The sequence below is a fragment of the Heloderma suspectum genome, chromosome 1, assembly GCF_057233095.1.
Source record: "Heloderma suspectum isolate Gila_16-S chromosome 1, 16-S_ref, whole genome shotgun sequence".
In the NCBI taxonomy this organism is placed as follows: Eukaryota; Metazoa; Chordata; class Lepidosauria; order Squamata; family Helodermatidae; genus Heloderma; species Heloderma suspectum.
Window position 1 is genome coordinate 117,798,298 of NC_139458.1, and position 23,785 is coordinate 117,822,082.

At 42.8% G+C, this 23,785-nt stretch overlaps 1 protein-coding gene across 1 annotated transcript in view; it reads left to right on the top strand.

Moving 5' to 3' along the window:
• Positions 1-17,962, top strand: part of INSC (INSC spindle orientation adaptor protein) — a 255,524-nt gene extending 237,562 nt beyond the window's left edge. Inside the window, exons 10-13 of the mRNA XM_084828484.1 lie at positions 9,631-9,697; positions 12,444-12,599; positions 12,993-13,069; positions 17,834-17,962. Of these exons, the coding sequence (XP_084684610.1) occupies positions 9,631-9,697; positions 12,444-12,599; positions 12,993-13,069; positions 17,834-17,962 (429 nt within the window). The remainder of the gene's footprint in view (positions 1-9,630; positions 9,698-12,443; positions 12,600-12,992; positions 13,070-17,833) is intronic.
• The last annotated feature ends 5,823 nt before the right edge of the window (positions 17,963-23,785 follow it).

Below are 23,785 nucleotides of genomic sequence, written 5' to 3' on the forward strand. Positions count from 1 at the left end.
TAATTCTATGTTTCAATTTCTTTTTAAAGCAACTGGCCATTTTGGAGCTTCTCTCTGCTTTGTTCTTGGATAAATATAGGCAATTGGAAAATGGAGTTGATTTCATTCTTTTGCCTAGCCTGAGGTTGGTCTTCCTCATGTGCTAGACCACTTGGTGCATTCTATCATGGTTTCAAGGAGACTGAAGTAGGCATTGGAAAAGGGCCCTATCCTTCTCCATAGGCACTAACCTGGATTCTCATGTGTTCAGGCTAAGAGTTATTATTAATAATGTGAGAGGTGGTAGCTCTGCCTCTGAAAGATACAACAAAGGGTCTCTTACAGCCTAATCCTTCCTTGCAGGGTTGGAAGTGTAGAGTCCCATTTGTCACCGAGACTGATCTCTCCTATCCTATCCCCTATATCCAATCACTTTGAGTCAGTTGACACATGATGGGTGAACCCATGTAGGAGTGTATAGGGTCACTTTTGTTGAGCTCATGGTGGGGTAATGATTGTGAGAGCTGGCCTCATAGAAGTACAAAGTTACTCTTCCCATTCATATGGGAGTCAGCATCCGTGTGAACATACTCATATTTATTTAGGGCTCAATCAGCTGATGGTTTTCTGGGACAATACACCAACAGCTAGAAGGGTGCCCAGAAGCAGTACTTTTTTGCAAACATAACAGCATGTCTATTGGCTAAAGCTTGCTTTGTGTAACTTGAACATTTTACATAATACATCCTGGCATGTGCGCCACAGTCACTGATGAAGTGACTGGACTCACATTTAGAAAAAAACTTCAAAAGCATTGATTCCATAGTAAGCAGGTGAGGTAATCATTTTGTCTAAGTTAACAAAGCTGAAGATGACAAATTACCTAATTAATTTTTCTAAAATACTTAGGAAATTAAACAAGTGGTACAAATGCCAGTAATGGAGATAAAAATAAGAGCAGGACAGTGTTTGGGAGCCTGGCTTTTAGGAACTCTAGCAATTTAGTTGTAACGTTGCTATCCTGAATAGTTTTGTGCATGAAACCATAAGTAATTTGTACCTGTAAAAGTGCTCATCTATACTATTTAGATACTTGGTTTGTTTACAGAAACGTAAGGGATTCCAGCACACTGGAATTGTGTCAAGGCAAATCACAGGCACCTCCTTCAGAAGTTGTCCCCCGTGTTCCAGCAACAGGTGGACTAGGGAGCAGAGCAGCAAGCACTGGCCTTGTCCCTGTTGACTCCACTCCCAGACTTTTGCATGTTTGGCAGAAGGACTGGGGGGGGGGGCTATGTGCAGCTCAATGCATGGAAGCTCCTCCATGTGACAAGTTCCAAGCTGCTTGGAGGAGCCTACACTACATCCATTCAGCCAAACATACAGAGGTTTCCCCCTTCAGACAAGTGGAGCCTGCGATTCAGTGAATTTGGGGCAGGGCCAGTATGGAGGGTAACTTCTGAAGCGGGTTTAGGCAGGGATGTGTGAACCAGCAAAGGGTCTTTGTGGTTCTCCGAATCGTTCTGACTTGTACCTGTTCCAGATTGCAAGCTTAATTGTTTCCTTTTTGCATGAAAAATTGTGCATAATTTTGCACATTTTTCCAAATGTGTGTATCAACTGTGCAAATTTTAAAAATGTACACATTTTTTCCTGTTGATTCAAGTGTGCTAGTTCACATTTTTCAGAAGTGCGCCTTTTTTTCATAGACATTTTTTAAATGAGTACATTTTTGAATATTTGGGGGGGGTCCCATGAATCGGATTGCAAGCTCAGAAATGTACTGACTTCAACCAGTTTGCGTTTGGAGCTGTATTCAGTTCCAGGAGGTGCAAACTGGGCCAGTTCTGATCAAGAACAAACTGAAATGAATTTCTCATACATCCCAAGGTTTAGATAGCTATAATCTTTCTGTCAAAGCCAATATAGTGGAATCATCATTATGCAGACCTCAGAGTATCCAGTACCTTGCTCAGGACTGAGTCCATACGGGCTATGTAGTATTTAAAATCTGAGATATATGAAGTATTATGACTCACAGTTCTGGGTGCTTAACTCTTGGTGGGAACCTACAGCTCTGATGTCTTTAGCTGGTAAAAGGTTCATCTGAAGGGTGTGTGTGTGTGTGTGTGTGTGTGTGATGGGGAGAAGACGGCATTTCAAGATGAACCTACCTCAGTTTAATTTAGTATTTATAAATAATCTCTCCACATAGACACATCCCTAAAAGGATATCAAACTATATGAAATACTATATTCCTTTAAAACCTGCAACAAAAACTCAAAACATAGTAAAAAAAACAACAACACCTCACCACCACCACCATCATCATTATTTTAAAGAAAAAACCTACAGCAGGATGCTGCATGCTAAGCTTCCCCAGGAAGAGTACTGTATTCCAGAAGGGCAGCACCACCAAAAAAAGGTCCTACTCTGAGAAAACTCCATTAGAAAACATAGGATCCCTATTTTTTCTCCCTTCCTACTCTAACTGATTTTCAGGTAGTTTTGCAGAAGGTGCTTTACTTTACACTACAGGTGTGCCCTCTTTAAAGGCTATTGCAGAGCATCATGAACCTGTAGAGAAAGCCCAGTAAGATTTCTGTATTTCTTTCCATCAAAGCCATTTAATCAAACTTGGATGCTTCTTACCAGAGGGATACAAAAAGAATGCATGGAGAAATAAGAAAGAAGGATTTATTTACCTTAGAAAAGAGGTGACATTTCCCTATATTCACAGACAGACACACACATGACTGCAGATTGGCCTTGCAAAAGGGAACCCCCTAACTGATTTTGTAGTGGCTAAAAGTAGCTGACTTGATCAAGTTGCCACTTGAAATCAAAGATTTCTTAGCAGATAAAGACTTTTTACTGCCTACAAATAGGGAATGTCTTTCTGGGCAAAATTCAATGTCTCATGCGCAGATTTCTGCTCACGCAGCACATATTTCCCTCCCCCTTTGCTGTACCCCCCCAATCTGCTCCAGAGGATTGCCTCCCTCCCTGTCCCACTGACAGTAGCCATTCTGTTGGTGAGAGGGATTAATTGGATATCACCCTCTAAAATTTACACATAGAAAAACAGTTCACTTAATGCTTTTTCAGAGTCCAAAGACCCTCAGATCTGTGACAGGCTGGCCAAAGCACTGCAAGTCCTTCTTTTAACAGGTCTGAATGCAATTAACTGAACAGAAATAAAGTGTATCAGAAGGTAATTTTTCTTAGTTATGTATCTAAACGATAATTAACTAATATCAGTACTTCCATATTTATGTCATTTGTCACCTAATGAAATGATGCAGTAACTTTTGTTTTGAGATGGATGTTTTCTACTCATGTTAGTGATAGTAATAAAAGCATATGAAAAGCTGTTTTCTTATGACCAATAAAGATTTAATTGGCAGAATGACACCCAGCATTGCAGAATGAAATCTACCAGAAAAGGAGGACAGTAACTTTTGAAATGGTGAGATCATAGTTGGCGGGGGGTGGTGGTGTTCCATTATTTGCCATTCTCAAATGCCTACCATATTTCTTTATTTTCTTTCTCTTTCAAAATCCCCACCCCCCGCCCCAAACTATCTTAGTAAAGCATATCTTCATTTTTAGGGTCATTTTGTTGGCATGTATATTTTACATACGTGCAGCACAACACTGAAATGAGCCTTAGTTTTGTTTGTGCCCAGCCACCGCATGCAAAATAAGAACCAAGGCCCATTTCTGCTCCTTCCTGCATGACTAGTTCCCTTCCATCCATATAATCTTCCCTCTCCCTTGGAGGGGTTCAGACAGATTGTGAGTGCAACCTATTCATGTACACTACAAATATATGTGCCTTGGTTCTCATTAGAAGATATATCCAAAGTGTGTTGGGGGGGGGGCATAAGCCCAAGGCCAAGTGCACCGTAGCATTTACTTCATGCTGCGATTGTAAGTATGGTAACTGGCCACTAGGCTGTATTATATTACAGTTTAGTTTTGCCACTGGTATATACCATTTTATTGTTGGGTTTTCACATGGGACACCCAGGTTCGAATTCCTGCTCAGTCTTGGCATTCAGTGAAGGGAACTTGAACAAGACACTCATAGAGCACATTCCTAAAGATGAAGGAGTCCAGAGGACAGAGCACCCCAATATTAGGGATGTCAGAGAATTCCGCGACGGATCTTGGTGAGGCCGAATGCAAGTGCATTCGGCCCCCCGAAATCCATCACGGAATGAAGCCCCCGCCTCCCCCAACCCACAAAAGTTGGGCGGGACGAAGCCCCCGCCCCACCCCACCCCACGAAAATCACGCGAAACGGAGCACTTACCTGCTTCCCTCGGCACCGACTTGTGAATGGCGGCCGCCCTGCGGCCGCCATTCGCTTCTTCTTTCATGCTGTGATAGGCTACATAAATACATACGTAGCCTATCACAGCTAACGCAGGGATGCCTTTTGCGTCCCTGCGGAGGCTATGATAGGCTACGTAAGTATTTACATAGCCTATCATGGCAAGCTAAAAACAACAACAACCGCGTACGCAAATGGTGGCGGCTACGGCCGCCGCCATTTGCGTTCCTTATTTTTGGCCATCTTAGTCTACGTAAATATTTACGTAGACTATTATGGCGAAAATAAAGCGGAACGCAAATAGCGTAGCGGGCGCTATTTGCATTCCTCTTTATTTTCACCGTTATAGTCTATGTAAATATTTACGTAGACTAAGACAGCCAAAAATAAGGAACGCAAATGGCGGTGGCCGTAGCCGCCGCCATTTCTGTACGCGGTTTTTTTTGTTTTTTGTTTTACCCAGAGCCCTCCGCGGCCGGAAATCCGGCTGCGGACGGCTCTGGCCTGGGCCTGGCCAGCTGCTCTGCGGAGCTACCGCGGAGCACAGCCAGCCATCGAGGATTCCGGGGGGGAGGAACGGAGCGCATCCCCCCCCGTCGAGGATTCCAGGGGGAGGGACGGAATGCCTCCCCCCCCCACCATAAACATAATCCGCGGAAAGGTAAGTGACTTTCGTACATCCCTAACGATATCAGAGACTCTGAACTTTTCCGACCCCTAAGCTGGTTTATTTGTCAATAAGAATTATAAACCTGTTTCATATATTAGTTGGGAGGGTAAATACAATACAGGAGAAAACACCTTGCAAAGAGGTGTGTGTGTGTGTGTGTGTGTGTAATATTTCCACACCAATCTCCAAAATAATCATAGTTCTTCTTACAGCTTCTTCCTTCATTGTTGTTTCCATGATCTCTTATTCCTAATTTCTTTCTCCTCTTTTCCTTCTCTTTCTGTTTCCCCAAGGGAGTTCAAACATCAGTGTAGCTACTAGAAAGGGTAGAATAGAATGATGGTAGTTCGTTCCTTCCCTCTTTACAAACACTGACTAGAGGAGTCCTGAATGTGTACAGTGCCACCTACAAGCAAAGCTGATCCCTGCAGATCGGTTATTTGATTTGTGCTGTTCCTTCTTGCTGTAGCATGGCAGGGAGGACGTGGTGTGCTTTTCTGTAGGCTGGGCCCCAGGCCTAATAATATGGTTGCCCTGGAGATCAGGCTATCATTGCAATTGTGTATTTCTGTTTATCATAATGTACAATTATTGTTGCGCAACTATTTTGTTGTACAGTTATTAGTCATTCATTTCTCAAAAGAATTCAACCTGAAATTCAGAGGTACGTTGCAGAGCGCATAATGAAGGTTAATCAAAGTTCTCTGTATGTACTGTGACTGCCTGTCACTGACAAAAGTACTAATGGCTGTTAAGCACAATAAATGCAGTTCAAATGCTCTGACTAGATAAGCAATTCTAAAGAACTAATAGAGTGTAAAGTTGGATCCTGTATGAAGGTCAGTGATTTCTAGACATTTGAATATCAGGCAAGTCTAGGATTGCCTGAGCCTAGTAACTCATTACTCCAATGTTTAGACACAGGATTCTGGGTGTTATGGACCATTGGTCTGGCCGGATATTGCGAAGTCTCATGTTTGTAGTTTTAATTACATGAAGATTTGAACTGAATAATTTTTGTGCACATTTGTCCAATCCTGTACATTATTATTATTATTATTATGTATTTTAAAGATTCATATGAAATCTGTTATTGAATAAACTCCTGGGCTAAAGGGTTAACTACTAGCATCATCTATGATCACTGAATGAATGTGTCACAAATGGAAAGTTTTGGATAATTAGGGAAATGGGGATTGAGCTGATTGAACCAATATAAACCCATTACTCAAATAATTTGCAACACTGAAAGACACAGAATATAAATATATCTCTTAATTTTCAGAATGTTTATTAGATAAAATAACTTGAAGGAATGGAATAATTGGCATGTATTCAAATTGTCCTTAATTGAATTCTTCATTTTTTGCTTAGAAAGCCAAGCTCTGCATGGAGTAAGTAATTTTCATTAACATGATATAATTTGGAATGAAGGAATACATACATACACTGTGCCTGGAACTCTGTTAATAATTAACATTGAATAAATACATAGATGTGTCTTGAGTTCCCATTTTTCTACCTGTCAGTGTTGGCATTTCATCAAGTCATTTGCATCCCAAGTGGGTCTGTTTATTCAGAGCGATGACACCATGACACTTTCTGAGGAAGTAGTTGACCTTCATGCCACATAACCAAAGGCAAATCCCCTTTGTTACTATAATGACCTAGCAAGAACCAAATTGGTGGCAACTTGGCATACTTATATCTATCAGTGAGGTTTGTTTGTTTGAATACACAGGCTACAGCCTAAAGCTATGTTATCCAAATGTTTGTTTCCCTTATGCATTTTCTCTACAATAGCATACCATGAATTCAAACAAACATTATCTGTATGTGCATCTCATTATTTACAATTTCTCACACTTGTTAATTTGCAAGGCACCTCCTTAGTAAAACTATTTATCATTTATTTAGTGCATCAGTATGGTGGGTGCTGAACAGAACACAGAAGAGCCACATTTGCCGCTTACTGGGCTTTTGGGTTGTTTCCATCCAACAATGTTCTTCCATTCTGGGAGGCTCTTTGAACCAGTGGTGGCTTCTGTGAATGCAATGGGGAGGGAGGGAAATTCCCCCTTTCTCTTGCAGTTCCTCACACTACCTCCTATGTTGTTCTGGAGGGTCCCCCAACCCTCTAGGGCAGATTTTGGGAGGGTGCAGGGGGCTCCAGAGGGAAGGAGGAATCAGCAAAAAGTGCCACTCTCCCCTTTCCATTCATGGAAGCCTCTGCTGGATCAAAGAGCCTTCCACGAATGGAAGGACAGCGCTGTGTGTTTGAGTTCTGCCTGTGGTTTTATATCTGTGGTAGCTCATTCACATGGGCAAGTCATCACTGAGTATGCATATATGAACCACGCCTGAATATCATGGACAGGAGGGTGGAGAGGGCAGCATATCAAAAAGGAATTCTGGTTGACAGGAAGTAGGGACAGGCTGGTAGCAGAAACTACAAAACACGCTAGGCTCTCCAGAAAAGGTAGGTTTTAGAGGGATTAAAGGAGGAAACAACATTGACTCTTCATGAAAAGTGGAGACTCTTATAGACATAAGAGCATTGCCAGCTTCAGATTGTGAGGGCCCTTGGAGAAGATGCCCTCATTAACTGAAAGGGTTTTTTAAAAATTATTATATATGCTGATTTGGTTGATTAGTTAAGTTTTGGATTTTGGCTTGTTTAAAATTGTATTTTCTTGTCATTTTAAAATTTGTTTAATATATATTTATGAACTTGCTGTACTGATATTGAATTGTGGGTCTTATACTGTAAGTTGCCTGGGGAAGACTGCAGTCTTGGAAGGTGGCTAAGAAATGCATCAAACAAACAAATCGTCCCCATCTCTCAGTGGGTCAACCCAGTCAACACTGCTCACCTTGCACTCTCCCTCTGGACTCATTCCACACCAGCATTGAGAGAGAGAGAATGGGCAAAGGGAGAGGAACTGCTCCCTCTACTTGCTGTTGTCACTGCTGACATCATGAGTGGACAACTTGTGACCCTCTAGATGTTTTCACCTACAATTCCCATCAGCTCTATCCAGCATAGCCAATGGTGAGGGGTGAGGGGAGTTGTGGTCCTTCAGATATTTTGGCCTATTCCTGCTTTACATGCTTGGAGAGGGCAGGTGAACACCCGGTGGCACTAAGGAAGAGGAGCAGCAAAGCCAGAGGCCTCTGGGGGCTGGCAGTGGGTGTCCTGCTAGGGAGTAGGCCTTGACAATTGAGTGGCCCTGTGTCATCTTTTACAAAGGACCATCCTCTGTTTGAAAAGCTGCCCGGTCAAATTCCAGTTTTAAGATAAAAAACCATCAGAACTGTTGCCCATCAACACTTCGTACCTGGCTGAACAAGCAGGCACACAGGTCACCTGGCCATAGTCTTCTACATTATGATGAGATCTACTGTGTTTCTATTTAAAGTATAAAAATGATCCATAAATTTACCTCTATACATATAAATTACCATATACATACGTTATGCAAATGCTTTCCTCTTTTGTCCATTTTTTTGGTGATGCATTTCCTCTTTTTTGGCAGATCTTAAGTGGCCACTATACTAACCACGCTGACCCCTGATACCCACCGTAGAAGGCAATGTGAAGTCTCATTCCCATATAGTAGTTGGGGTGGGTTTCTTGATGCAGGGGAAGACCAGTTAGCCTTGCTGTTGGTAGATGGCCAGATCTGCATTTGCAAATTGTGGGTTTTTTTCCTTTAAAAAATGTAGCAGCACTGGAAAGAGGAGGCAAATGGCATTAAAATACCACCACGATAGTTTTTTAAAAAATGCTAATTTCTTCAGGAGGGTAGATTTATTGGTATTTGTGAGTAGGGATGTTGTGGGAGTCCGAGAGGTGTGTGGAGTCTGGCAGATTCCCCCCTTCTTGGCCTCCTGGACCCTGCTCAGCAAGCCACTGTTCAGTCTGTGAACGCCTGGCAGCTTCCTTATCCCTCAGCAAGCCGCCATTTTGCAAAAAAATGGCGGCTTGGTTTTTTTGGTAAGAGTAATGTTATGTAAATGGTGGCCGTAAAGGGGCTATTCATGCAACATTACAGGCGTAAATGGCCCATTTATGCTTGTAATGTTGCGTAAATGGCCCCTTTCCAGCCATTATTTACATAACATTACTTTTATGGAAAACCCTGAGCCACCATTTTTTCATAAAATGGCAGCTCATCGGGGGAGTGGGTGGCCACTCGCTGCTTATCCATGGACCACCGTGTGGCTTGTACCCCCGTGCAAGCAGGGTCAAGCAGCCAGTGAGAGACTGGTGAGCGGTGCACGGGGCAGACAGAGGTAAGTCCATCCTTATTTGTGAGTTGTTTATACTCACTTGATTGTGACAAAGAAACATTCAGTCTCTGCTACATTAAAATTAAATATTACAGAACTTCACAAATGTTTAGGGCTTGGGAGGCAGTTGTGCCACTTGCCACCACACCAGTGATTTCCTGGGTAATGTCTAATAGGGGTCCATCATACTTCACAGGCACAGTTCATGTAGTAATAAGAGAGGAGAAATAAGAGATACCCCAGAAAGTGGAGGAAGCTGATATAATTGGAAGCATAGGTTTTACACAACCAGTTATGGTAAGAGTTGTGAAAAGTAATGTTTTAAGCAGTTGACTCTTTTTAATTTAGGTTGTGACGATATTAGCAAACATGTCTGTCCTGGACCAATGTGCCTCAGAAATAATCCAAGGAAATGGTACGTATTTCAACAATGAAATGGTAGGTTTATAGGTGTGGAATACAAAGCAAGCAACCCTTAGGCTTCTTTTAACTGCAGGGCAATTTTTTATGTAATGGAGTACACCAATACAAGTTAACCATGTCTGAAAGCCTTTATTCTTGGGTAGCTTTTCTTCACTTGTCCGTACAGGGGTTAGTTTCTGAACTCCTTAATTGTAAGTATCTACAATTGGTGTCTGGTGTAGTGGTTAGAGTGTTGGACTGGGAGTCAGCAAAGCTGGGTTCTAGTCTCCACTCGGCCATGGAAGCTCACTGGGTGACTTTGGGCCAGTCAAACTCACCTCACAGGGTTGTTGTTGTGAGGATAAAATGGAGGAGGATTATTTACACCGCCTTGGGTTCCTTAAGGAGAAAAAAAGGTGAGATATAAAAGTAATAACTAACTAAGTAACTAACTAACTCAGGCTGGGGCTATACTTGCGACAAATGAACTGATAGAGCATAAACATGGTGGAATAGATGGAACAATTCAGGCTGCAGATGGGGGAATATCATTTATGAATGCTCCTCCACATAAAATGTCCTGCAGATAGAAAACTATCACACTAGGGAGAAAAGTTCTGGCATGCCTTTCCCTGCTCTGCTGATTTTGTATTTGCAAAGGATTTTTTTTTAATGTAGGGGGAGTGGGGGACATTAAAAACATTCAGTCCTCCACCCACAGCCTGATGTGGCGCAGTCCATTCTACCATTGCAACATTCTACCACCACATATTGCTGCATGTCGCCTCGTGGTCAGACTAGACAATATGCTAAATTCATGACTCGCTGCTGCATCCTTTGCCCCCCAGCATAGAAGTACAGGGTTTGTGTGATTTTCAATGGGCCTGTGTTCTGCAGGGAGGAGGGGGGGCCCTCCCCCACTGTATCCCTGACAAAAATTGCCCATCCTCCTGCAGGTACTCTTAGCCCTGGGAGGAAAGCTCTCTTTAGTGCCAACGGAAGCCTCCCTATAAGGGAAATACCAGCTACAGTGGGGAGGGTATTTTTGTTGGGAGCATGCCAGGGGAAGAAAGGGCCTCTCTCCACACACCTCTCCTGCTGTTGTGTCTTTATTTAAAGATACAGCAGCAAGTGTCACATCTTTGTCACATCCCCCTGAAATTTGACCAAAACCTTGAAGCAAAATGTAGATTCAGAACACGACTGGAATATTAAGCTGCAGTCACTTCCTGGCATGTATGTGGTGGGATTATTGTATGCTTTCTAAAGATAGCTGTTCTAATTTTCTTGATTGATTTTGTTTTTAAGATTTAAGATTGTGTGTGGGGGGGTAACCACCTTTTGTTTTGTTGTGAGTTGTTTTCTGTAATGTTATTTCTCACTATTTGGTGGGTATAAAAGTAATTTGCCACAGCTACAGAGCAAGTTGAGCAAACAGATATGTAAACAGACAGGGGAGGAATTTGGAATGAAGATGTACATTTTGGTTACAAATTGCCAAATTTTGGTTGCAAAATTTTGGTTGCAAACCTTTTGCTCGCCTATGGCGTGGCGCTTCAGAGAGGGAGAGAAGGAGGCTGGAAGAGGCTCAGGATAGCTCATATCCTGGCCTGGCCTGTCTCCTCCCCACCACACCCACTGAAATGCCTCCCTTGTCGCCTCTCCGAGGTTGCTTTTCTGAGCTTGGAAGGCAGCCGGTATGGTTCTTTCCTATCTCCAACCTCAGAGGAGGGAATCCCCAGTATCCTATGGCCTCCTCAGACAATGGCTAGGGGCTACAGGATTGCTCCATCCAAGGGTTTTGATTATTTCATCACATTAGCCCTATTCAGACATTCTTGTTCTGAGTTTAGCAAACATCTGAAAAGTGGGAGCATGCTAGCCTCTTCCCTTTCGTCATCACATTGAGGGTAACTTTATGAAGAGGATAGGCTTTTGTATCCAGAACACTGATTTCCAGCATTTTGAAGCATGCGGGGAACCTTGACAGAGACAGGAGGCTCTCCTCTTCAGCAAGTCACACTCCACAAGTACAGGGTGATGAAAATGCTGGAGGCTCCACCTCCTCGTGTATTTGCTGTACCCAAAATGGGAATGCCTGAATAGGGCTATTGTCATTCATATTTGGATGGATCATTTTGGTTGTCTGTCATGGTAATGTAGAAGCCTGATACTTTGAGAGTCACTGATGTGTATTTTTAATTTTAAGGAAAGAAAGAGGCCATTTACATGCAAATGTCTGGATGGATATTTTGAATTTGGATATCTGTACCCAAGTAGAAAACACAACAGCTTATTAATGTTTTTTCGCTTGTTTTTGTTTTTTTGTTTTGCTGGAGCTTATCCTCCCACCTTCATGAGTTTTTTTGGGGGGTGGAAGGGTTGTGGGTTTTGGTGGACTGATGCCATCGTCAGTGCAAACAGAACATTCTTTTTTAGGGACTAATGTGGAACGTTGCAGAGGACGTGGCTTAGGCAGGGCCCAACTGCAGCAATTAGAAATAACTATGCAAGAGAAGTGACAGAATGTTACCATTTCTCCTTGTTCTCATCAAAATTGGCTTCTGCATTGTTAACTACATGGAGATTGTACCTAAATTCAGCGTTTGAAGGTATAATGCAGAAGACATTTTGGGGGCCACAATGCTACCGCTAGGTTTTTTTGGTCAATGCCTCACACGTTGCTTCATTTTTCTTTTGTGCTGAAGAGCCTTCCTATGGTCTGGGACAATTATCAACTATTTTTCACTCCTTTGTAGGTGTTCAGGTTTTAATGGAGATGCTGTTTGAGAAGTCATCATCTGGGAATTCACCAGAAGTAGCTGCTTGCGAACGTGTTCAGCAAAAAGCTGCAGTTACGCTCGCCCGGCTGAGCCGTGATCCTGAAGTGGCACACGCAGCCATAAGCCTCAGCTGTAAGACTTCTAATGCTTAACATGCTGGCCTGGCACAGTGTCAAATATGCAAAGTGCTGCATCCTACTAAGCGAGGAAGCGGCAGTTTGGGTTGCCTTCATTGAAGGGGATTTGCTGGCCCTGAAAACGGAACTATGACTGGCCTTTGAGCTACACAGCTGTAATTTGTTGTCAAAAATGCATCACACTTCACAGGTCTTCCTAATGTACGCAAAGGAAGTTTCTTTCCTGTTTTCTAGCATCACATTTTATTGCATTAATCAGCATTTTCACTGAAATGGATGAATCTAGACAATACACCACACTGAATCAATGCAGATGATTGTAACATAATTTGATTGTAATGGTTTGAAAATACCCTTTTCTTTCTACATGCTTTTAAAAAATTTATAGGTATTCCACGCCTCATAGAGCTTTGCAGGTCTCCAACTGAAAGAAATAACAGTGATTCTGTTCTTGTTGCATGTCTGGTAAGTGTATCTAATGATTCCCTCTTTACCATACTTTTCCTAGGGGCTCTTTATACCTTTGGGTTGGATCCAGCATTTTATTCCACTGGCAGGAATGTCCCCAATGGGAGTTCCGCCCAGAAAGCTCCTGTTGGTGGAAAGTCGCGGGTGAGGAGGTGCTTTTCACCAAGTTCTCCCTCCTCTTGAGGCCCTAGCACCACTTCCCCCATGGTTCCGGATGGTTAACCCTGCTTATCCGGAGCAGGTTTTGGCAGGACGATATGGGACTACAAGGCAAGGTGGGAATTGCCAGAGGTTTCCTCCTCCCTCTTTCAGCCAGCAGAAAACCTCTGCTGGATCTAAAGCCTTCAGATGACAAAAGAAGCCACTATGTCCATGGGAGCCTTTTGCTGGATCCATCCCCTTGGAATTATATTCAGCACAGTAGGTTCAGTTTCATAGCATATTGGATCCTTCTTTTGTTGTTGTTGTTTTATAGATTTCTAGAGAAATACTGCTTCTCAAAAATCAGTGCAAACTTCTCATTCCAAGCCATAACTGACCATGCATTGAAGCAGCAGCCCCAAACACACTTTCCTTTGCATGGGTTACCATCGAAGTCAATGGAGACACTTCTGTTGGTGGGAGAGCTCTGTCTGTGCCTCAGAGCCCCTCTTCCCTCAAGGGATCATCCGGTTATGGGGCCTGGATATTTTTTAAAATAAAATGGTGCCACCACTGAATAATGTTCTGTAACTATTGCAGTGGATGCAAGTATTAAAGGTTTATTAAGGCTGTGATGCACTTACTAGAGCATAAGTGGCTTAAAAATAGTTTGAAATAAATAAAATTAATTAAGTCCTACTAAACTGAGTGGGACGTACTTCCCAGTAGCTATGCCTAGGATTGCACTACTCAAAGCATATTTTCCCTTGTAAAGTAGGTGCTTAAACAGTGAGCATAACTAATGCTACTTTTATAGTGGCTGCTTATGTTTTCAGGGGAGTGGCGAGATCATATAACACAGACTTATTTATCTGAGTTATCAAGATGTCTGTCTATTTAAAAGCAAGCCCTACTATTCTCTCATTTGCTTGTGCCATATCAGAAAATGGAGCCCCAGGTAGGGGTGTGCAGATGAGGGGGTGCAGATAGGAATTGGCTAAGCTCTCTGTGGCTGCCACTGAGTCATTTGGGACAAAATTAGCTGGAGAAGCTGGGGACTGAACCTGGAACCTTCTGTAATCAAAGTATATACTCTACTAATGAGCTACATTATGTTCCCTCACTTGGGAGAGAAAGTATGTTTAGCTTTCATCCCAGTGGTGCCTGCAAATCAACCACTTTCCTGTCAGCAGTATTAATGCCCTACCTCCACATAATACCCCACCTGTCACAATGATAGGTAAGAACACAAGAAGAGCCCTGCTGGATCAGACCAAGGGTCCATCTAGTCCAGCATTCTGTTCACATAGTGGCCAACCAGCTGTTGAACAGGAACCCACAAGCAGGGCATGAGCTTAACAGCACCCTCCCACCCATGTTCCCCAGCAACTGGTGCACATAGGCATACTGTCTCTGGTACTGCAGGTAGCATTCAGCCATCAGGACTAGTAGCCATTGATAGCCTCCTCCTCCAGTAATTTATCTAGCCCCCTTTTAAAGCCATCCAAATTGTGGCCATCACTACATGTTGTGGTAGCAAATTTCGTAGTTTGACTATGTGCTGTGTAAAGAAGTATTTCCTTTTATCTGTCCTGAATTTCCCACCAATCAGCTTTGTGAGATGACCCTGGGTTAGTACTGTGAGGGAGAAAAATGTCTCCCTACCCACATTCTCCACACCATGCATAATTTTGTACACCTCTATCGTGTCTCCCCTCACTTGCCTTTTTTCCAAGCTAAGCAATCCTAGCTGTTCTAACTTCTCCTCTTAGGGGAATTTCTGCAGTCCCTTGATCATTTTAGTTGCCTTCCTCTGCACTTTGCTAGCTTATCTGTAACAGGCACATTTGACATTCTGTTTGCGAACAAGCAATGTCTCCAAGCTTTATTATGATCTGGCACTCTCCTATTTCCAACACTACTGAACAAATATCCCCCCCCCCCCCGGATGTTACCAGAAATGGAGATATTACAGTTGGAAGGTAATAAGGCTTCCTAGTCAGGAATCGTTTTCTCTCTCTGAAAAGTCAGTTAGCCTTTTTAATTTTAAAATTTATTATCAGATTGCCATAAGCAATACCCAGTACTTTGTGACTTCCCCTCTCATGACATGATAAAATAATTTCCATGATAGCTACATTATTTTTAATGAAGACAAGTGGACAATATTTCTTTGCGCAATGGAGTTTTGTACTCACATTTTTGTCCCTGAATGGTTGGAAATCATGTGATTTATTATTTGTAATATGGTAATGCTTACAGACAGCAATCCAAATGGAAGCAGTCGTATGCTAAGTACTGTGCAAAGAGAATTCCGATGTCAATTTTAAGTCTTAACGGTTTTAAGTAGAGAGATGAAGTGGCTTGCCTGAGGTCACACTATAAATCTGTGCAGGACTCAGTCAAGAGCAGAATGAAGACTGACCCTCAAAGTGCTTCATTGGCACAAGCTCCATAGATGCAAACGTGCCTTATGCCAGCAAAGGGATTTTAGGGTCTCAGGCTAGGAATACTTTCGAATGGCATCGTTTTAAGCAGTCCTTTTGAAGTGGGATTTTTGTTTTTCTTCCTTGCATGAATTCTGTTTAGTTTGTTCAATTGGAACATGTGGCTTTCCATTCCAGAATTAAGCTGAAACAGTTGAAGCATAAAATTGTTGTTTCTAAACAATGCTGCTGCATAACAAACAAATATGATAGTTATCGTTTGACACCTAGTGGGAAGCAGTCCAGGAGACAGGTAGACTGAGCCGAATCTAAAATGTTCCTCCACTGGGATTGAGGAAAAGATGAAGAGTTTGCGGGAAAGGATATGAGAGTTTGGGGACTGGGGAAAGAATAGGAGAGTTTTACTCCAGAGGGAAACGGGGGAAGCTTCTAGGTGTTTGGTTTACTCAGCTTGGCCTCCTTGATGAAGCTGAAACATGCCCTTTATGAGTTGCCTTTATGTGACATAGCCAAAAAAAGGGAAGGAAGGGGATTGTTCTGTGATGTAGAAGCCTATCGGGGAGCAGGCTGGCTGGTTCTCAGGATGATTGGCTATCCATCTGCAGAAATGTCAAAACTTCTTAATTCAAGAGTGTTTTGACAAAGGCATGCTATGAAAATACCATTAGTCAAGTGGTTGGAAACAAAAGACAAGAAATTCTTGGCCTGCAAAACTGGGATGATTCGGAAGGTTCTTTTCAGAGAAAAAGCAACACAAATGATGGTTTTAGCAATATTTTTGCTACAAATGTGACCCACTGAATCATAGGGCCAAAACAGACATTACTTTAAATGTGTGTCTAGCAGCTGGTGTTTTTTTTCTCCCATTTTTCTCTAGAGTAGGCACAGAACCCCCAATCTGATCTTAAAAGCCCCCCTGCCCCTTACAATAGGGTCTGGACTGGAGACTCTGCACCTACTGGAATGAAAAAAAGGACAATGTGTGTAAGACACACACTTAAAGTGATGTGCATTTTGGTCATCAGAGTGCTCATAATTGTAATTATCACAAACTTATTTAGGCTGTGTGTCTGCCCAACGTTCATGTATTTGTTCCAGAGCAGTTTTTCCCTATTGCCTAATGTGTAGAAATTGAGCAACAGGTTTTCTGATAGAATAAGCATGTCTGTGTATTAAAATTTAAGCACCACATGGACACTTCACTTTGTGCTCACTGAAGGTACCTCACTGCCTCATATTTCTGTGGCAGTTCCTTGCTCTTTTTTCAGCAACTTGTTAATGTTTCCAGACTTAGTCTAATACCATATGTGAAGCACCAAAAGCAATTTGTTAGTGAGGTCAGCAGCTAAAAGAAGGAATATGGCAGAGATGTGGGGATACCCTCAGGATGGCACCATCCAGGAGGCATCAACATAAGCGGGCACACACAGGCTAACATGGCATTATTGATTATGTAACCTTTTGGGCATGGATCCTATCATTTAATAATGGACAACTGCTGTTACCTATCCTAACGCCTATAAGTCTAAATACATTTATTCATTATAGAATGATGATTTATTGTTTGCGGTTTTTTATCCACTGTGTGAGCCCAAACTGATCTTTAAGTAGAGAAATAAGTAACTATTTTATACTCACATCAATTATACATCACTATGAGAGTGATAATGATCAAGGCCAAACCACATGTTACACTTAATGCGTAATGTGCAGCTAGGTCTTTTGTTTTGCTGTAATTAATTACAGCTGCAGGAAGGCTTGATAGTTCTTGGGATTACAGCATATAGGGAGGGGAATGTTATCCTTCCCCTCCCCAGGTGTGACCTGCACATAAATCACCCGTAGGAACCTTCTTTAAAAAAATTAAGCCCCATAGTTGGCGGTGTGTGTGTGTGGGGGGGTCACGACTGAGGAGGAAACAGATGAGCCTCCCTTCCCCCACATGCGGCCATCCCCCTTCTGGCCAGCTGCAATTAATTAAAGCAAAACAACAGAGGTTGTTACATGCTATGCATTAAGCATAATGTGCCGTTTGGCCCCCAGCTGGATATAAATGATCCAGGGGACGTCTGCTGAATCTCAGCCTATGAGTCATGCTGAACAAGGATGTTTATCGAGCTTTGCATAAAGCTGGGTTTTTATCCAAACGCGTTACTGTCACATTTTCTTTCAGGCTGCGTTACGGCGGCTAGCTGTGATGAGCCCTGATGGCCTTCAGGAGTCGGATTTCCAGCAGTTGGTAAAGCCCCGGCTCGTGGATTCCTTTTTGCTCTGTACCAATATGGAAGAGAGCTTTGTATGAACAAAGAGAATTCTACCAACTGAAGCCATTAGTGCTACGCAGGATCGTGTAGCCAGAATATTATTTAAGGTTAATTTATTTTAAGACCGTAAGGATTATCAAGAGAAAAAATGGCGCCATTCATTTCTGATCCCTGTTGGTACTGCATTGGGATCCATAGCACCCTACTCTCCCCCTCCTCTGGGTTTGTGCAGCAGTGCGCTGACTGCTACACAGAATGGGAGGCCTGTGCATACCTCCCAAATGCAGCTGTCCCCTCCTCCCCAGGATCGTGGCCGACAAGATATTGAGGATCCGAACTTTGGGTAGAAGAGGATAGCGGGATGTGGGAGGCATGCCCATAGCTAGCTAGTGCTCAGAATCGTGACTGTGTAGTATGTCTTGTTTATAAACTGCTATATTTCTCTAAGGGTCAAAATACTCATTACACGCCAACATGTGAGGCACCCCGGGCAGACTTTTTTCCCCAGTTCTAAAATCAAAAGCAACTTTGAGAGGTTGCTTAAGAATATATGGAAAGCCCTGCTGGATCAGATCAAAGGCTTATCTAGTGGTTGGCCGCTGTTTTCCACAGTAGCCAATCACTTTTGAGTGGAAGAGGAGGAAGTGATGACCTTTTTCACCATTACCACCCAGCTGCTTTCTCTTTCACAGGGTTCAAGATGTGAACCCTTTCAGTCTGCATCTGGAACCTAATGCAGGATTTAAGCAGGAAAAAGCAGCATGTGTATGTGCGTGTGGGATCCGGAGTTGAAAAAACATCAGGAGAAAAGGTTACCCCTCCACACATCTCCTCCACTTAAAATGGACTCCCTCCTAAAGTTGATCTGCTTTTTAAAAAATGGCACTTGAGGTTTCCATATAAGAGTAACACATAGCTTTATAGTTTCACTGGAGAGAATGACATATTCGTCAGGATGTTTTAATATTCAGACTGAAGCAACTTCTCTGATTAATATGTCTGGGAAGAATATCTGTGATTTCAGGGTAAAATGTTTTACTATAATTTTTTATACCAACTTTATATAATCACAGAATTGGTTGTTTTATCAAAATAGATTACACTAATAATTAAAATAGTCAGAAACAAAGAACAATATATGGTATACTAAATCTAGCTCTTATTTAAGTCAGTGGCAACGTTTAATAGTGAAAATTTAACAGCTGTGTATCCAAAGCTGGATTTGATGTTAACAAATGCAACCCTTGATATAAATTGTCTTGAGGAGGAGAGTCTAAATGCTGGTGAAAGTTATCACCATTAGTGAGAATAGAACTAGTTTCTTCTGATGTCTCCTATAGCCACACTGACTTCAGTGGAATTGTGGGTCTACTTCAATTCAGAGAGCAATCCTACGGGGAAGGGAATTATTTATATTTATTTTATTAGTGATACTTCTATACTTGCCCCAAATCTCCTAATGACCACTCGCTATGGTTTCATGTGTGTGTGTGTGTATATATATATATATATATATATATATGGGGACAAGAGTTTGTCCCCATATATATATGGTGCCCTATGGCACCCCACAGTTCAACTGCCACAGGGCCGAGGCACAGCCACCCAATGTTATTCTCTGGAATCAATCCCCAGATTACAAGCCACGCCACTGTAGAACAGTGCCTCCAACTCCCAACTGATGGAGGCAGTCCAGGAGGATAATGTGGTTGATGGTATCAAAAGCCCCTGAGAGATCAAGAAGAAGTAACAGGGTCACACTCCCTGGCCCCTCTTCTGAAGAAGGTCATATAGGGATAGATAGACTCACCCCAGTCCACCGCATGCGCTGCTTGCTGGACCCCTGCTGGCTGCCCACCCATTGGCTATGCCGGGCGAGCTGCTGGATGGTCTGTGAATGCTCAGTAAGCAGTGCATGGCTGCCCGTTTCTTCAGTGAGCTGCCATTTTGCGTAAAAATGGCAGCTCGTTCTTTTATGTAAAGGGCCTTTTATGCAAATGGCGACCATAAAGCAGCCAGTTATGCCGGACTCCAAACCCCTCTTGGATTCCCGCCACATCTCTAAGGTCATCCATCAGGGAAACCAAGGCTGATCCCATCCCCAAACTGGACCTGAACCCAGACTGGAATGGATCCAGACAATCATTTCATTCAAGAGTGGCTGCAGCTAAGACACCCTCTCGAGCACTTTACTCAAGAGGGGAATACTTGTGACCGGACAACAGTTGGCATTGATCTCTGGATCCAGGGAGGGATTTTTTCAGGAGTGGTCACACCACTGCCTCCTTCAAGGCAGTAGGGACCACATCATCATCCAATGATGCATTCACCACCACCCTGATCCATCTGGTTAGTCCCCCATGGCTAGCTCAAATAAGCCACGAAGGGCAAGGGTTGGGAGAGCATGTGGTGAGTCATACAGATGCAAGCAACTTGTTCACATCCTCAGGCTCCAAAACCCAAAACAGATCCCCCCAAACAGGATAAAATGATGCACTGGACACCTCAACGGACACATTTTCAACAGCGTGCTCAAATCAGCATGAAGGTGGGCGATTTTATCCTTGAAATGTCTTGCAAACTCACCAGAGTGGGCCAGCTAGGGTTCCAATATTGGGTTCTCTGGGATGGATGAAAGCAAACCCTGAACCACTCAGAAAAGCTCAGCTAGATGGCTACTCAAGGACGCAATGGAGGTGTCAAAGTAAGCCTTCCTTGCCGCCTTCACTGCCATGCAGTAGGAGTAATTATACCCTCTTACAGATGCTCGAGCACCTTCATGCCACTTATGCTTCAGCCATCTTCTGATCTGTTTCATTGTCCAGAGCTACCCAGTAAACCAGGGAGCCTTCCGAGCTCCACAGCGTTGAAGAGGGTGTTCCGGAGCAATCATGCCCATTGCACCTCACCATTCCATTGTGTGACAAGAGCACTGACAGAATCACTGGCTCTGGCTACTGAAAAATCTTTCAGAGCATTCAACAATCCCTTGGATTCCATAAGTCCCTGGGGGCAGACCATCTTAATGGATCCCCCTGCCCTGCAGGAAGGGACTGGCACCATGAAACAAAATTTCACAAGGAAATGGGCTGATAAAATGTTCTCATCTCTGTCCAAAGCCCTCCTGGGCTCCTGCCAGTAGGGTGGAAAGAACACTGTTGCCTCTTTTCCCCCTCCTCCATAAAGCTCCCTCCATCCTAAAGACAAAAGTCAGGTAGACCAGCCTCAGAGCTGGTCTAACTTTCCATCTGTGTTAGGGGCATAGTTGGGGTCTAAGAGGACTCTGGATCCTTTCGATCCACACCTACTCCTTCCCTGCTCACTGCCGCACCCCAACATGCCCGTTTCACTCCCCACTTCATGAGGTCAGAATTCTGACCTTGTAGAAGGAGCCACTGTAGAAATCTCTATGGTGGCTGGGAGGAGCCAGGAGAGGGATTCTGACACTTTATAACTGCCTCCAAGGATGGAGTTTTGACTAACACCTCAGACAGGGTTTTCCGTGAAGAATTCTGTGGCCCTTTGGACACTGTCAAGGGACCATAGGATTGCACTCGAAGATGGCTATCCTGCATCCAGTGAATTCAGTACTACTGAGGTTGGTGGGATTTAAGCATACATAAGTGGGAACACTCTTACAGCCTAAGCGTTTAGAAGGATTGGTGGCAAAGTGCCAGTCATTTAGTTAAGCTCTTGTTTTCTGAATGGCATTCTTGTCAGAAACATTCTCATATCAGTGATTTTCTGTCAGTTTATTTGAAATGTTTTAAATATATATTTAATCATTGGACAAACCTGGCCTGAACAGCAAGCATGACAGAGAGCCTTCTTTTGCACACCATATGATATTGGCATATGTGCTGAAAATGTGAATTCTAAAAATCACATTTAATTTGAACTGTTTAAAACTGTTTAAAAATATTTTTTGTCCCAGCATTTATTTGCATTACCAGCATTCCTATTTATATTTGTTTTTGTCTCTAGTACTATTAAAGGTTATTTGCATTGAAAATTCCTGGTCTAATATTTATTTGGCGTAAATATTTTAACCTTCAAAATGGAAACAAGATCTTTGTCACTCTGTGGTCCAGTTCTATCTTCTGACAAGTGAAGTCACTGCAAAAAACACGTGGAGGAGCTCTGTGCAGGTATATCAGTATGCACATTGAGCCTTTTCCCACACCAACCAAACACGCAGATGGCAGGCAAATATTCATGCATCAGTGTTCTTGCAACATCAGGTGGTGGGAGGTCATGTGAACCTCCCTTATGTCTCTTGGATATATTAATGTATAAATATGTTTAATGTTGTAGCTTTTATGTAGAACTGGCGATTACATGCAAACTGTCCATTTCATGACATGAAGCCACTTAGCGTAATGACATTTCTTGTTCAGCAACTGGACCAAATTTCAGTCCATTTCATGAAAAGGAGATGATGTCTCTCTGCAGTGCAACTCCCAGAAATTGCAACCAGTGGATGGGGTGATTATCCGTCTAAGGTGGATAATCGCATGCTTCCATTTCATGAAACAGATGATTCGTACTTCCCTGATTTGAAACAAACAGACATGAGTTTTTAGCAACTAAAAACATTTTCTTATTCATTTGGCATGACAAACAAATGTTTCTACTGACCTGAGTGTGAACACTTTCTTATGTACTTACACAGCAACTAGAAACATTTTATTGGTTATTAGTCATAGCAGATGTACATTTCACTTAGCACCTCCTTGCCCTCCTAGAATGCAGGAGACTGCATCATGCAAAGAAACACATTTATCTCTCTTAACCTGTACATTTTTTTTAAAATTCTGATGATGATTTCTTAAACTGTCTGCAATTAACCACCCTTTAATAATACTGTACTCAGTTCCAACTTAATTCATGTCATTTTTTCTGATTCACAATTATGCAAAGTATATTAGGGTGTCAGCTGGTGGCAGAGAATTCATCATATTGTTGAGTTATTTGGCAATCAACATACAGGACTTTATTTGGTGACCTACAAATTGGCCTTACAACTTCAAATATTCCTCATTGAGTGTTACAATGACTGTTAACTGAAGCAGTACAGGAACAATTGGAGAAATATAGCCATCAAAATGATGGACAACCAAGCCTCATATTAGAAATAGGTGGGGTTGGTCCTGGGCAAATAAAGAATTCAATACCTTGATTCCTGGAGTGAATAGAAAACTTCCTCAGTCTCCTGGTTCTAGGATTACATTTGAGCTGACCAATTAGGCATAACACATCCATGTTTCTGATGACAATTAGGCAATGCTTTAACCTAATCATAGAATAGTAGGGTTGGAAGGGGCCTATAAGACTGTCAAGTCCAACCCCCTGCTCAATGCAGGAATCTAAGTCAAAGCATCCCTGACAGATGGCTGTCCAGCTTCATCTTGAATGCCTCCAGTGTGGGAGAGCCCACCACCTCCCTAGGTAATTGGTTCTGCTGTCATATTGGTCTAACAGTCAGGAGGTTTTTCCTGATGTTCATCCAGAATCTGGCTTCCTGTAACTTGAGCCCATTATTCCGTGTCTTTCACTCAGGGATAATCGAAAAGAGATCCTGGCCTTCCTGTCTGTGACAGCCTTTCAAGTATTTGAAGTATACTGTCCTGTCTCCCCTCGGTCTTCTCAAGGCTAACTATGCCCAGTTCTTTCAGTCTCTCCTCATAGGGCTTTGTTTCCAGTCCCCTGGTCATCTTTTGTTGCCCTCCTCTGAACCCTCTCCAGTTTGTCTGCATCCTCCTTAAAGTGTGGTGCCCAGCACTGGACACAGTACTCCAGATGAGGCCTAACCAGTGCTGAGCAGAGGGGAACTAGTACTTCCCGGGATTTGGAAGCTATGC